The 13,603-nt window shown below is 32.4% G+C and overlaps 2 protein-coding genes and 1 pseudogene across 2 annotated transcripts in view; 2 read left to right on the forward strand and 1 right to left on the reverse strand.

Annotated features, from left to right (window-relative positions):
• The window catches only part of LOC107705960 (alpha-N-acetyl-neuraminyl-2,3-beta-galactosyl-1,3-N-acetyl-galactosaminide alpha-2,6-sialyltransferase-like), a 5,413-nt gene extending 1,966 nt beyond the window's left edge, over positions 1-3,447 (forward strand). Inside the window, exons 4-6 of the mRNA XM_016509493.1 lie at positions 515-924; positions 1,008-1,115; positions 2,427-3,447. Of these exons, the coding sequence (XP_016364979.1) occupies positions 515-924; positions 1,008-1,115; positions 2,427-2,631 (723 nt within the window). The 3' untranslated portion in view covers positions 2,632-3,447. The remainder of the gene's footprint in view (positions 1-514; positions 925-1,007; positions 1,116-2,426) is intronic.
• Positions 3,448-5,607: 2,160 nt separating this feature from the next.
• LOC107705961 (alpha-N-acetylgalactosaminide alpha-2,6-sialyltransferase 6-like) lies at positions 5,608-10,365 on the forward strand (annotated as a pseudogene).
• A 2,514-nt stretch (positions 10,366-12,879) lies between these two features.
• LOC107705992 (putative methyltransferase C9orf114) overlaps positions 12,880-13,603 on the reverse strand; it is a 10,140-nt gene continuing 9,416 nt past the window's right edge. The window contains exon 12 of the mRNA XM_016509549.1: positions 12,880-13,084. Coding sequence (XP_016365035.1) covers positions 13,010-13,084 — 75 coding nt within the window. The 3' untranslated portion in view covers positions 12,880-13,009. The remainder of the gene's footprint in view (positions 13,085-13,603) is intronic.

Genomic DNA, 13,603 nt, shown 5'->3' on the forward strand with positions numbered 1-13,603 from the left:
AAAAAACAGTAATCTTGCAAAATGTTATTACAATATAAAATAATAGTTTCTATTTTAATATCCTTTAAAATATAATTTATTTCTGTGATGCAAAGCTGAATTTCCATCAGCCATTACTCCAGTCTTCAGTGTCACGTGATCCTTCAGAAATCATTCTAATATGCTGATTTATTATTAGAATTATCAACAGTTGTGCTGCCAATTTTTATTTTTTTATTTTTTGGAAACTGCGATACTTTTTTCAGGAGTTAAAAGTTAAAAAGAACAGCATTTATTCAAAATATAAATCTTTTCTAACAATATAAATCTTTGCTATCACTTCTTGTATATGTATCTAATTAATGTATATTAATTAGATTTTAATGTATATTAATATCATTGTGAAATAATATTTCACAAAATTAAATTTTATAAATGCAGTCTTGATGAGCATAAGAAACTCCTGTAAACAAAAACATAAAAAATCGTTCTGATCCCAAACTTTTGACCGGTAGTGTATATAATGTGTTTTCAGTTCCTGGACTTCCGCTGTGGCCGCTGTGCCGTGGTGTCCAGTTCGGGGCAGATGCTGGGCGGTGCACGGGGTCAGGAGATCGACCGACAGGACTGTGTGATCCGGATGAACGCAGCGCCCAGCGTCGGGTACGAGGATGATGTGGGGAACAGGACCAGTCTGCGTGTGGTCTCTCACACCAGCGTGCCACACCTGCTACGGCAGCAGGGCTATTTCTTCGGGCGAGAGGCGGGAACTAGGTACGTCATTTGGGGCCCTGAGAAAAACATGAGGCAGGATGGAAAGGGGAAAATCTTCAATGCACTAGTGATGCTGGCCAAGAAGTATCCACATACAAATATCTACACCGTCACCAGAGAAAAGGTTCAGTACTGTGACAGCATCTTTCAAAACGAGACGGGCAAAAACAGGTTAGTCGTCCTCTCTTCTATCATCATTATTATGTAGAAAAGCAATTGTAAATGTAGTAAATGGATCGCTTTATCTCTGTCAGGATGAAATCGGGGGCATTTCTCAGTACAGGGTTTTTTACCATGATTTTGGCTCTGGAGGTGTGTGACAGTATTCTGGTTTATGGAATGATTGACGGCTCTTACTGCAGGTGAGTTCAGTTGTTTGAGTTTAGTTGCCATTAATTTTGGATCTGACATTATGTATATAGAATTGCATCTCATCTGTACAGAAAACAATTTATAGAATTAATGGTCTGTAGAATTTTACACTTGTATTTATAGCTCAGTATATTATATAATCAGTGGATTCATATTTTGAAGCAAATATTACTTTTATTGTGTTTATATATGAAGTTTATTTGCAAAAACAGATAACTCCGTTTTTTTCAAATTTTCAAAAATCATGTTTTTTATGATGTTATCATGTTTTTATTGTGTTTTATTGTGTTAGTTAGCTGTATTTTTTTGTTATTTTTTAACCTAATCAAAATAACCCAACTGCAGTTTGATTGAGATTAATTGGAATGCACAATGAAAAAACATGATTTTTGAAAATGGTTAAAAACTAAGTTATCTGTTTTTGCAAATGAACTCTTCATATATATACAGTGGGTACGGAAAGTATTCAGACCCCCTTAAATTTTTCACTCTTTGTTATATTGCAGCCACTTAAATGATTTTAGCAAATGGCTGCAATATAACAAAGAGTGAAAAATTTAAGGGGGTCTGAATACTTTCCGTACCCACTGTATATATATATATATATGTTTATTTATGACATATTCATATAAGTGTGTCAAAATATGTCATTCATATGAGTGTGTCAAAATATGTCATTCATATTCATATATTCATATGTCAAAGTGAATATTAATTTTATTAAGTTTATATATGTGTGTGTATGTGTAAATAGACAATTATTTGAAATTAAAATAATTAAATTAATATAATTAATTATGTATAATTTGTCACATTTATAGGAAAGAATTTACAGAATTAGACTGCAGAATATATTTAGACACATGTTTAAGTTTATAATTAATAATAATTAATTAATATAATTGATACTGTATACTCTTTCACAAACTTCCTTACATGTACAGAAAATAATTTACAGAATTAATGGACTGTTGGATTTTTCATACCCGTTTATGTTTACACTTATTTATAGCTCAATATATTATGTAATCGACAGATTCATATTTTAAAGTGAATATTAATGTATTTATTAATATAACAATATTAATATGTTACGTAATATGTAACATTTATACATAGAGAGAGAGAAACAGTACAAAAATAGGCACAATTATTGAGAAATAATTCATTAATATAATGAATTTTTACATCCTGGACAAAACAGAATATCTAAGTGTTCATGCATTTTTGCAGGTTTCTTTTAGAAAATGATATTTCTCCTAATGCAGTCCACTGACTTCTGTGTTTTGGCTTGATTCTAGTAACGCCAACCACTCGTTTGTGCCGTATCACTACTACGAGCCGTCGCGTCTGGATGAGTGCCGCATGTACCGCGCTCACGAACACGCCAAGAGGGGCGGCCATCGCTTCATCACAGAGAAGCTCATCTACAGCCGCTGGGCGTCTCAGGGGAAACTGCAGTTCGTTTACCCGCCCTGGCCACCGCAGGAACATCAGCAAGACTAGGTTCAACCAGGTTTGACTTTGTGTGAAGTTGCAGGTTAGGCTTCAGGAAACATTTTTCCTCGCAATGTCAGTTTATGCTCATATCAAAAAGCACCGGTTGAATCATGCTGCTTTGCCATTGTTTATTCGGTACGGTTTTATTCCTTCAGTCTTAAACATAATTCTGCATAGTATTCTTCATAATAACGAGCCTTTTGCATTATTGTATCATTGACAAAAATGTGTCTGTCAGTTTGTTTGTCTGTTGTTTGTTAGTCTGATCTCTGGTTTACTAGCACTTTCCATGATCAACTACTGAAATAACTAAACCCGACTGTGTGAGAGGATCTGAATTCAGAGCTCAAATGACATTACAGTGTATTTACGTCACACAATACCTCTTATATCAAACATAAATAATCTCTCAAGTGAAACAAGAGCGTTTCACTGTGTATTCATAGCGATGATCAGATGCAGTATCATATCTGAAGCCATGCATTTCCTTCTCACTGATCTGCTTTAACCACTATAGACCACTGCTTCTGTAACTCAAGCCTAGTTAGCGGTAATCAGAGGTAACTAACTAACTTCCCGTCACAGACTGAACTTGCTCAGATGTTGCAGTTTACTTGCAGATGTTACATTAAAATATTTCTACAGAGTTGAGCGAGTTTCTATCCCTCCTCTTAAATTATTAAAATCGTACAAAATCACTTGACGTATAATGTATGTCAATGTCATCTTAGCTGTGTAAATATGATATTGCATAATCTATGATATAAATGCTAAAAACTTATAATACTACATGTGATCACTGCAATCCTTTATGCAGTGTTAGATGTGGTAATATTTTATTTTCATTATACATTTATTAGTATTATCTATATTATTATTAATAAGTAATATTAAAATAACTATTATTTTGAATGTTTTCTGACACTGATGTTTTTATTAGTAACACTGTGATTTCCTAATATTTCTTAGCAAAATGATGTTTTTAAGCATTTAACATTCTCATCAACAAAATTATGTCCACATTTTTCCAAGAAAACTCCGCTTTCTTTTTAACTTGATTGCACTTTTTATTTTATTATTTTATGTGTGTGTTTATAGAGAATTTGATGATTCGACACCTAACCCAAGAGGGTTCATTTCGATTTTTACGTGACTGAAAAGGTACTGTGCTTTTATGATTATATATGTTTATTTTTGTATTTATTCCAAGGTGCAAAATGTTACTGCGGAACCAAACTCTATTATTTTCTATATTTCAATATTGCATGTACGTGTTCGCTTAAGATGTTTATTTCATATATTAACCCGAGAGAAACTAACTGTATTTGTAAATTAATATACAGTATAATGAGGTCACATTATGAATTAATATAATAAGATGATATTCAATTTAATGTGTATTTTGTTTGACATTACATTGTGTCTTATTGTCAACCACTCTGTATTTGATGCATAGCCTAATATGAGTTATGTGTTTCCAGTGAAAATTACTAAATTATTTTTTTTCTTTTTTCTTTTTACTTTAAATTCAAATGTAAGAGATTCTTACACACATAATTTGGTGAAGATGACTGTGTATTTCTGGGGTGATGGTTTGACCTGTGATGACTTGAGCTCAAGTTTACGCCTGTCTTGCTCTATATTTGAAATTTACATTGGCAGTTAATAAACTAAGCATTAATGTAATTTATTGTGTATGTGGTTTGTATTGCCTTATTTATTTAGGCCTTTTTTGTTAATGCATATATATATATATATATATATATATGATATACATATTAATAGTAATATATAATTAATATGGAAATAATATGTATTCAGAAGTTTTAGATCGGTAAGAATTTTGTGTTTTTAAAAGAAGTGTCTTCTGCTCATCAAGGCGCATTTATTTTGACCCAAAATACATCAAAACAACTTTAATATTGTGAAATATTTTTACAATTTAAAATGACTATTTTCTATTTGAATATATAGTCAAATGTAATTTATTCGCGTGATCATCAGCATCATTACTTAAGTGTTCGGTGTCATATGATCCTTCAGAAATCATTCATCGCGTCCACCGCGTGTGGGAGCGTTTTGATTGGATGATTCGGTGCTGGCGTCATTAGCGCTCTGGCGTGGGCGCGTCGCGGTCTAAACTACTGGACATGCGTACATCAATAAAGCGTAATTTTTTTTCACACTGTACAACAATAATGACTATTTTTGCATTATTTTAAGGGGTAGGTTTAGGGTTGGGGTAGGTGTAGACGTTAATAAAACACAATCTAATAGGTCGAAAATTAAATTTATTGTTAGCTTCCGGTTTTTGCTGTATCCCTTCTAGCCTCAACCGCGCGTCAAACGCACACGCTCCTCCGGCGGAAGGATTGATGATGATGATGATGATGATGGTGATAATGCTGCGCGGATTCAGCAACATCCAGAATAAAGCCCTGACGCGTCGGTAAGAATCGTCGCGTGAGTGTTTGTGTGACGCGCCGTCAATCGCTTATTCCGCAGATCAGACGCTTATCCTGATGATCGCAGCAGCAGCACACACTGATGCTTTATGATGTGTGTTTTCATCAACGCAGGTCCATAATGTGTGTGTGTGTGCTAAATGCATTTTGATTACTAATAGCGTCATTATGTACATAGATGTGTTTATTTCTGGTGCTATCTATGGCCTTGATAGGTTTAAAGAGGCCCTGGAGGTATGATTTATGACAGATTTAAATATATTTAACACATTTGATTAAAAAAAAATTAAGTCTCTGCTCATATCTTAACTTTATAACCTTATTCATATTTAAACTAACAGGTGTCAGGTTTAAAGGATTTAAAGTTTTAAAGAATGTCTCCTGTCAGATTAAATATTAAATTGTTATTTTCGTGTGTGATTGTCTGCCGTTTGAATGGACAAGCTGTTTATTATTCGCATTTGGTTCATATTTCATAAATCATGGCTTGTGTAAATGTCACGCCATGGGAAATGGGTTCTGACAATACCTCTGCATGTTATTTCTGAATATGAGTTTGAAATGAACTGATATATAATTTACACACAGGCTCGGTCTTACAGGTGTCAGTGGTGTTTTGGCACAGTTTCTCTGTCTCTCTCTAGGCATGAGCATTGAAACCTGACAGAAGGGCAGCAGGAGAATGAGACTGCGGTTTGTAGATAAAGTGAGTAGAAAAACCCTTAAAAATAGATTTAAAATTATGTTTAAATGATATACACTACTGGTCAAAAGTTTGGATTAATTAGGCTTTTTAATGCATTTCAAAGAAGTCTCTTAAAAAAACTTCATCACAGGAATAAATTATACTTTAAAATATTTTAAAATAGAAAACAGTTATTTTAAATTAATAATAATATTTCAAAAGATCACAGATTTTACTGAATTTTAATCAAATAAATGCAGCCTTGGTGAGCATAAGAGACTTCTTTGGAAAATATGATTTTTTTTAATCAATACATTTTTTTAAATTGTTTAATTATTCCAAACCTTTCCAAACTTGTATATTAGATTGATCTTCCACTGTTTTTATATGTATTGTTTGTTCACCATTCACAGATTTAAAATACATTTAAAATTTGCATTTACCTTAAAATGTACATTTTTTTATAATCAACACAAGATGCATTTATTATGCCATAAATCTTTAGAGAAAATGAAGTATTTCATGTTAGCCGTTTTCAGTTTTTGAGTTTGTATTTCAGAGATCTGTTGATGTAGTGATGGAAGGGCATGTTGATAATTGTGTGTGGCTCTCAGCAATCAATAATCAATATTAAATACCCGCTGCTATTTATGCAGTTGAAAGAACATTAAATTAGTGTATTATTTAAATCTACGTATTTGAATTACATTATTTAAATACTCTGATAAAACATATAGCAGAACATACCGATATTTCTCTGATAACGTGGAGCTTAAAAGTGTCTTTTGTATGTGATCGATGCTAATCTGATTCCCAGTGATTTATGTATGAAATGGCTCTTCTCTTCTCATCTGTGTTCCCTCAGCAATGGCAGCAGGGGCAGCGGATGGTGATTTATGGGACGGTCTTCCTCATCATGACCCTCCTCATCCTCTACAGCTCCAACAGCTCAGCTGATCTTTACAGCCAATCTATAAAATAATAAATCTATATTAACAATACATTGTTTTGGCCATTTTTTGTATATTTTGAAAAAATATATAAAATATATATTTGCAAATATATATTATATAGAATATTATAGAATAGCCCTAGAATTCTTAAAATAAATGATAGCTCATATAAAGTTTTACAAATAATTTAAATAGTTAATTAACTACATAAATATATTTTAACCATTTTTTTTATATTTTGCTATATTTAAACATATATATGAAAACATATATTACTTGCTGTATGGAAAAATGCACTAGAATTCTTAATTAAATAAATGCATGGCTCATATAAGTAGCTGAACTGTTGTTTCAGAGCCTGAGCCTGCACTGCCGTCAGTGTGCGTTAGTCACCAGCTCTAGTCACGTGTTGGGGACTCACGCCGGAGACGAGATGGATAATATACATTTACTTGAACATATTTTTTAAAAAGTCCAAAAAAAGTGAAGAAATTAAGTAAACTTAAAAATATAATTAAAGTATTAATTAATTAATTATAATAATTAATATTTTAATACTATTATCATAAAATATTTTTAATATTTAAAAAACAAAATATTATTATTTAAATAACGTGGGGAACCGGACCAGCGTGCGCGTCGTGGCTCATTCCAGCGTATTCCGGGTGGTTCGCAAACCCGCCGAGTTCCTCAATCGCTCAGAGAGCCCTGCCATCATATTCTGGGGCCCGTCGACGAAGATCGGCCGCGACGCGAAGGGAACGCTGTACCGGCTGATCCAGAGAGTCAGTATGACCTACAGTAACCTGTCCTTCTTCTTCATCTCACCCGGCAAAATGCAGAGGTTCGACACGCTCTTTCAGAAAGAGACCGGCCGAGACAGGTGAACACGTCACTTCCTGTTGGCTACTTCAGTTTAACATGTTTATTTATTCATTTACTGAATATTTTACATTTACATGCAGTCATTTAGCAGACACTTAAATGTTATTTTATTGTTTTAATGTAGCAAAAACTGTTAGAGAGTGTTACACATTTGTCCTGGAGCCAGACGATATGGCCAAAAGTATCAGCAGAATATTTTTCCATATCATTCAATATCATAATATTAATTTTAATATTCAGATGCATTCCACATTGTTAGACCTCAAAGATGAATGTACATGTAACTTGTTTGTTTACAGGTAAGCTACCTTTTAATTTAGGGTCCCATGAAATTGCTTTTATTTTTTCCAAATTCTTTTTTGGATTATGTGTTTTATGGTTTAATACATAATAATTAAATTTAATACATAAAGTTATCATCAACAATAGTCTAATGAAATGAATTTATAAAACTTAAACAATTTAATTGATTTTTTTAAATGTAATCAAATGATAATATAAAAATTAATTTGACAAAACACTGCATTTTTATTTATTTTTATTATATTTGTCAAAAACAGAACTTATACTATTATAAGTTTTGTTTATATTGAAATTAGATTTTATTTTTACATTTTCTGTTTTTATTTTATCTTTAAAGTTTTAGTAATTTTCTGTCTTATTGTCTTATTTTTAAATGGCTATATAATTTTTATTGTTTTATTGTTTAACTTAAACTAAATGACAATAATAAATGCTGCCTTTAAGTAATATAATTATATATTAAATTATATATATATATATGCATATATATATATATTGTGTATACTGCATATATATATATATATATATATACAGTGGGTACGGAAATGGCTGCAATATAACAAAGAGTGAAAAATTTAAGGGGGTCTGAATACTTTCCGTACCCACTGTATATATATTCATTCAGTTAATGTATTGTATTTAGTTAGTTAGTTTTATTGATAATAAAACCTGCTACAACATTTATTAAAACAACAACAATAATATATTTTCAATATTGTGGATTTTTTTTTTGCTCAATATTGATTTATCACTCAGCCCTAATTTGTTCTTTTTTGTATTGTAATATATATATAAAAAATATATCAAGAAATGAAGTAAACTTAAATATATAATTGAATATATTTATTCATAATAATCAAATAATTACAATATTTAAAATAATTATATTAAATTTAATAAATAAATACATTTCAACATCTATTTACAATTAGATGTTGAAATTAGTTTCTTTATTGTATTGTTTGAACATGGTTAAAATTGCTATATTTTTCAGTGTTTGTTATTGTTTCACAGAAAAAAGTCTCAGTCCTGGTTAAGCACCGGCTGGTTTACCATGGTCATCGCCATAGAGATGTGTGACAACATAAAGGTTTATGGGATGGTGCCGCCAAACCATTGTGGGTAAGATGAAATAATATTACCTGAAAAAGTGTAGCTTCACTCTAATGTTGATTGGGCAACAGTCAATTTCATCATACCTAAGGATGAATCAATATAGTCCCTGAATTGTGTTTCCTGTAGGAAGCGTCCTCAGCCCAAACGGTTGCCCTATCACTATTACAAACCCAGAGGTCCAGACGAGTGTGTGACGTACCTCCAGAACGAGAGGGGGCGCCGCGGATCACACCACCGCTTCATCACTGAGAAACAGGTGTTTGCACGCTGGGCCAAGCAGTACAACATCAGCTGCAGCCACCCGACCTGGTGAGAAGACCGTCCATCTGCCTGGTGAGCTGGAGCCAACATGGCGGCTTTCTGTAACTCTGTGATGTTTGAATTTTCAAATGCATTGCCTGCTCTGAAACCGATCCGGAATGGCTGCTGGTTTCTCTTTGATCTGGATTAGTGACTGAGCCGAAACAGAGGCCATGCAGGGATCCAGGACCAAGCCAATCTTAGTTTTCCTTAGGAAAATGAACAGATGATGGAACGCTTATTGTCTGAAGCATGACAGTTTCAAAAACATCTCCATATTACTGCCGTGAAGTTTTCCTAAGCCTTCTCTTACAGTGTTTCTCACCCATAATCGGTCGTTTCTCAGAGAACGGAGAATGAAAGAGAAATCCTCTGTCAGTTGCCAAATGGAAGATTCATTTACGTCTTGTGGTACAATCAACACATTTGAATGTTCGTCATGTGAAACTACCAGAGAATAGCAATGAGGATTTAACTACTTTACAAGATTTTATTGTGTAAATAAGAACTATGTCAATTGTAATTCCTAAAAAAATATTTTTACAAGTTTATATGGTTTTAAAACGCCCTAAAAAGACAGCTTTACAATAAACTATTTAAAAAACACACCTTTTTTTAATGGCCAGGTAAATGGTCATTTTACATCACATCATTTTCAGATAATCTGCACATTTTGTGTACTTTTTGGGAAGCTGTTGGAATGTAGAGCTATTTATGCCTTTATACCATAATCAGTAAGTCATATGAAACCTGACCAAATGTCAGTCAGTTCTAGAACGTTCCAGAACTCCATATAATTGGTTCTGGAGCTTCACTGGAACATCCACTACAAGAACATGTCCGGGCCATTTTTAGAAGAAAAATAAAGAAAACCAGGCCTATATAGGACTATTAATATGTTTTGTATTATGACAGTCTTTCCATGAGATTTAAACACATTTCACTGCCAATTTTCATTACTGAAATGGAAATTAATTTCAATTGTACAGTACATGTACATTATGTAAAGTATACATCATAGTAATATTTGTTGCATTGAATGCAATATATGCTTATTTTAAAAAAAATGTGATTATTATTACTGTATTATCATGTTATTGTTGACTAAAACTATTATAAATAATTTTCATTATTTGAAATGAAGCTAAAATAAAATAAAATATAAATATCAGATGAAAAACTTACATAAAAAAAAAACTAAATGAAATTTTGTAATGTTGCTTTGGCAACTAACTGAAATAAAAAGTTTTAAGTTGGATTCCGCTCTAAACTTTTTAATTTTTAATGCTAAACTTTTTAAAAATGACTAAAACTGAAATAAAAATAAAAATAAAACTGACAAAAAACTTAAAATAAAATTAGAATGAAAAGGGAACATTTAAAAATAAAAAGCAAATTAAAATATTAACTAATAAAATATTAGAATAAAAACTTAAAGATAGAAATGATGCCTTAACGAACTAAAATAAGTTTAAGTACTAAAATGAGTAAAACTGGGAAAAAAAAAATAATAAAGCCAAACAGAATTTTAAAATATATATATAAAAATTGACAAACGCAGATAAAAAAATTACAAAAAATTCAGATGAAAACAGAAAATATATATAAAAAAAAGTTAATTAAAATATTAATATACTGTAACAGTACATAAATAATACTAAAATAACACCGTAATGGTGTTAAAATGTAATCATGCAATCAGAATTTGAAGAGTAAATGTGTCACAATGCAAAACATCTTACTAGACCTAAAGCAGGCTTCATTTAAAATATAAGTTCTTTCTCTTCATTTGATTGTGGGGTGAAATATGACCCGGACATATCATATAACCCAAGAAGTAAACAAAATGTAGTATATTCATAATCAACACCAACAATCACAAACATACTGTGTCGCCGTTTAAAGTGTGTCAGCGGTGTGTCGAGGCCTTTCAATTTATCATGACCTTTTTACCAAGTAGTTGTAATGTTTGTAATCGGTTGTACAACTTGAATTTCTCTGGCTACAGCTGTTAGTGTATAAACACACATTTAATTATCACAGTATGACTCGCTTCTGTTTCCAAATGAGTATTTCATATGACTGTTGTAAATGCTCTGCACTCATTGGAGGATGTTGTGCTTTCATTGGAGAACTCAAGCTGTCGTTGGTAACAGGTAGTGCTAGTCTGGGTAACTTATGTGCTGCTTTGAATATCTTGCCTTCAGTCAAAACCCATAAATAACAGCTGCTAAATAACAGAACTGCTCGGAATGATTTGCATTAAAGGAATAGTTCACCCAGAAATGAAAATTTGCTGATGATGTGCTCACCCTCAAGCCATCCAAGATAATGATGAGTTTGTTTCTTCATCAGATTTGGAGAAATGTAGCATTGCATCAGTTGCTCAGCAATGGATCCTCTGCAGTGAATGGGTGCCGTCAGAATGAGAGTCCAAACAGCTGATAAAAACATCACAATAATCCACAGCACTCCAGTCCATCAGTTAATGTCTTGAGAAGCCAAAAGCTGCGTGTTTGTAAGAAACAAATCCATCAAGACATTTTAAACTTGAAACCATCACTTCTGGCCAAAAAACAAGTTCAAAATCCATAATAACTCTTCCTCCAGTGAAAAAAGTCCATCTCCTGTTGTCTCTCACATCAAAATACACCAGCATATTTGTTTAGAGCTGTTTTGGACTGTTTTCACTTGTAAACGGTGCTTGATCTGTGCAGATTTCTCTCCTGATTCAGATCAGACTTTTCACTGAAAAAAGAAATATTATGAATTATGAACTCGTATTTTGGCCAGAGGTGATGGTTTCAAGTTTAAAACATCTTAATGATGGATTTGTTTCTTATAAACACGCAGCTTTTGGCTTCACAAGATGTTAACTGATGGACTGGAGTGGTGTGGATTACTTGTGGATTATTGTGATGTTTTTATCAGCTGTTTGGACTCTCATTCTGACGGCACCCATTCACTGCAGAGCATCCATTGCTGAGCAAGTGATGTAATGCTACATTTCTCCAAACCTGATGAAGAAACAAACTCATCCTAATCTTTGATGACCTGAGGGTGAGCACATTATCAGCAAATTTTCATTTCTGGGTGAACTATTCCTCTAAATTGAACGTGCATCGCCAAAAGATGCTTATGTTGCCTCTAATCATCAAGTGTCAAAAATCAACAAGCATGAGAAGAACATACTGAATGACATATGTCATTGTAAACATCCCAAATATTACATTTTAAAGTCCTGCTCATTTATCCCCCATAATGTTAAAACCTTCAGAGAATGTGTTTTTCTTCATTCATTTCGTTATTTAAAATCGACCATCCGCCCGAGCACAAGAGCAGAGGGATTGTGGGTAATAACCATCTGGGGCATTTGTATTAAGATGCTTTCATTCTGGAAGGATTGCAGACCGAAATCAGTATGTATTATTATGATAATGATGATTATTGCTTGACTGTATGAGCTGATTGTTTTGCTCACTTCTCATTATGAATGTTCTTTACATGCCTGTCTTAAAAAAATAAACATATACATTTGAAAACAGACTTGTTTCATGATTTGTTTTATGGTTATAAACACTATTCATGACAGTTCACAGATACAAATTAATATTTCAATACAAAATGATTCACAAAACTGTACATTGATAAGGTCTTGACAGCTCTACTTCCTGGGGTCATCCTTTGGATTGGTCAGGAAATACAGCTGAGATTTTCTGCCTGAGTCCTGATAAACTGATTAATATGGCCTCCTGTATGAAAGATAAAAACACGTCATTAACTTCAATAATAAGTTAAGGTGCGTTCACATCAAGAACTATATCTATATCACATGATAACATTCTGTTTATTATAAGCGTGCAGTTTTGTCGTCTGCCGCTTTAAATGCTCAAGCTCTTTCAAGTCAGGTGGATTCTGATTGGCTGTCAATGTTTTTATTGTCCATCAGTTGGAAAAAAATCGTTCTGAAAGTGATATTTTTCCTCTGTTATCATTATAGTAAAATATGCAATACATGTACATTATGTAAAGTATACATCATAGTACTTGCTGCACTGACTGTTGTATATGCTGATTTTGAAAAAAACAAAAAAAAAAACATAAAATGTATATATATATATATACATATATATACAGTGGTGTGAAAAAGTGTTGGCCCCCTTCCTGATTTCTTATTTTTTTGCATGCTTGTCACACTTTAATGTTTCAGATCATCAAACAAATTTAAATATTAGTAAAAGATAACACAAGTGAACACAACATGCAGGCAG

The sequence above is a fragment of the Sinocyclocheilus rhinocerous genome, unplaced genomic scaffold (genome assembly GCF_001515625.1).
Source record: "Sinocyclocheilus rhinocerous isolate Xijiao unplaced genomic scaffold, SAMN03320098_v1.1 scaffold1045, whole genome shotgun sequence".
NCBI lineage: Eukaryota > Metazoa > Chordata > Actinopteri > Cypriniformes > Cyprinidae > Sinocyclocheilus > Sinocyclocheilus rhinocerous.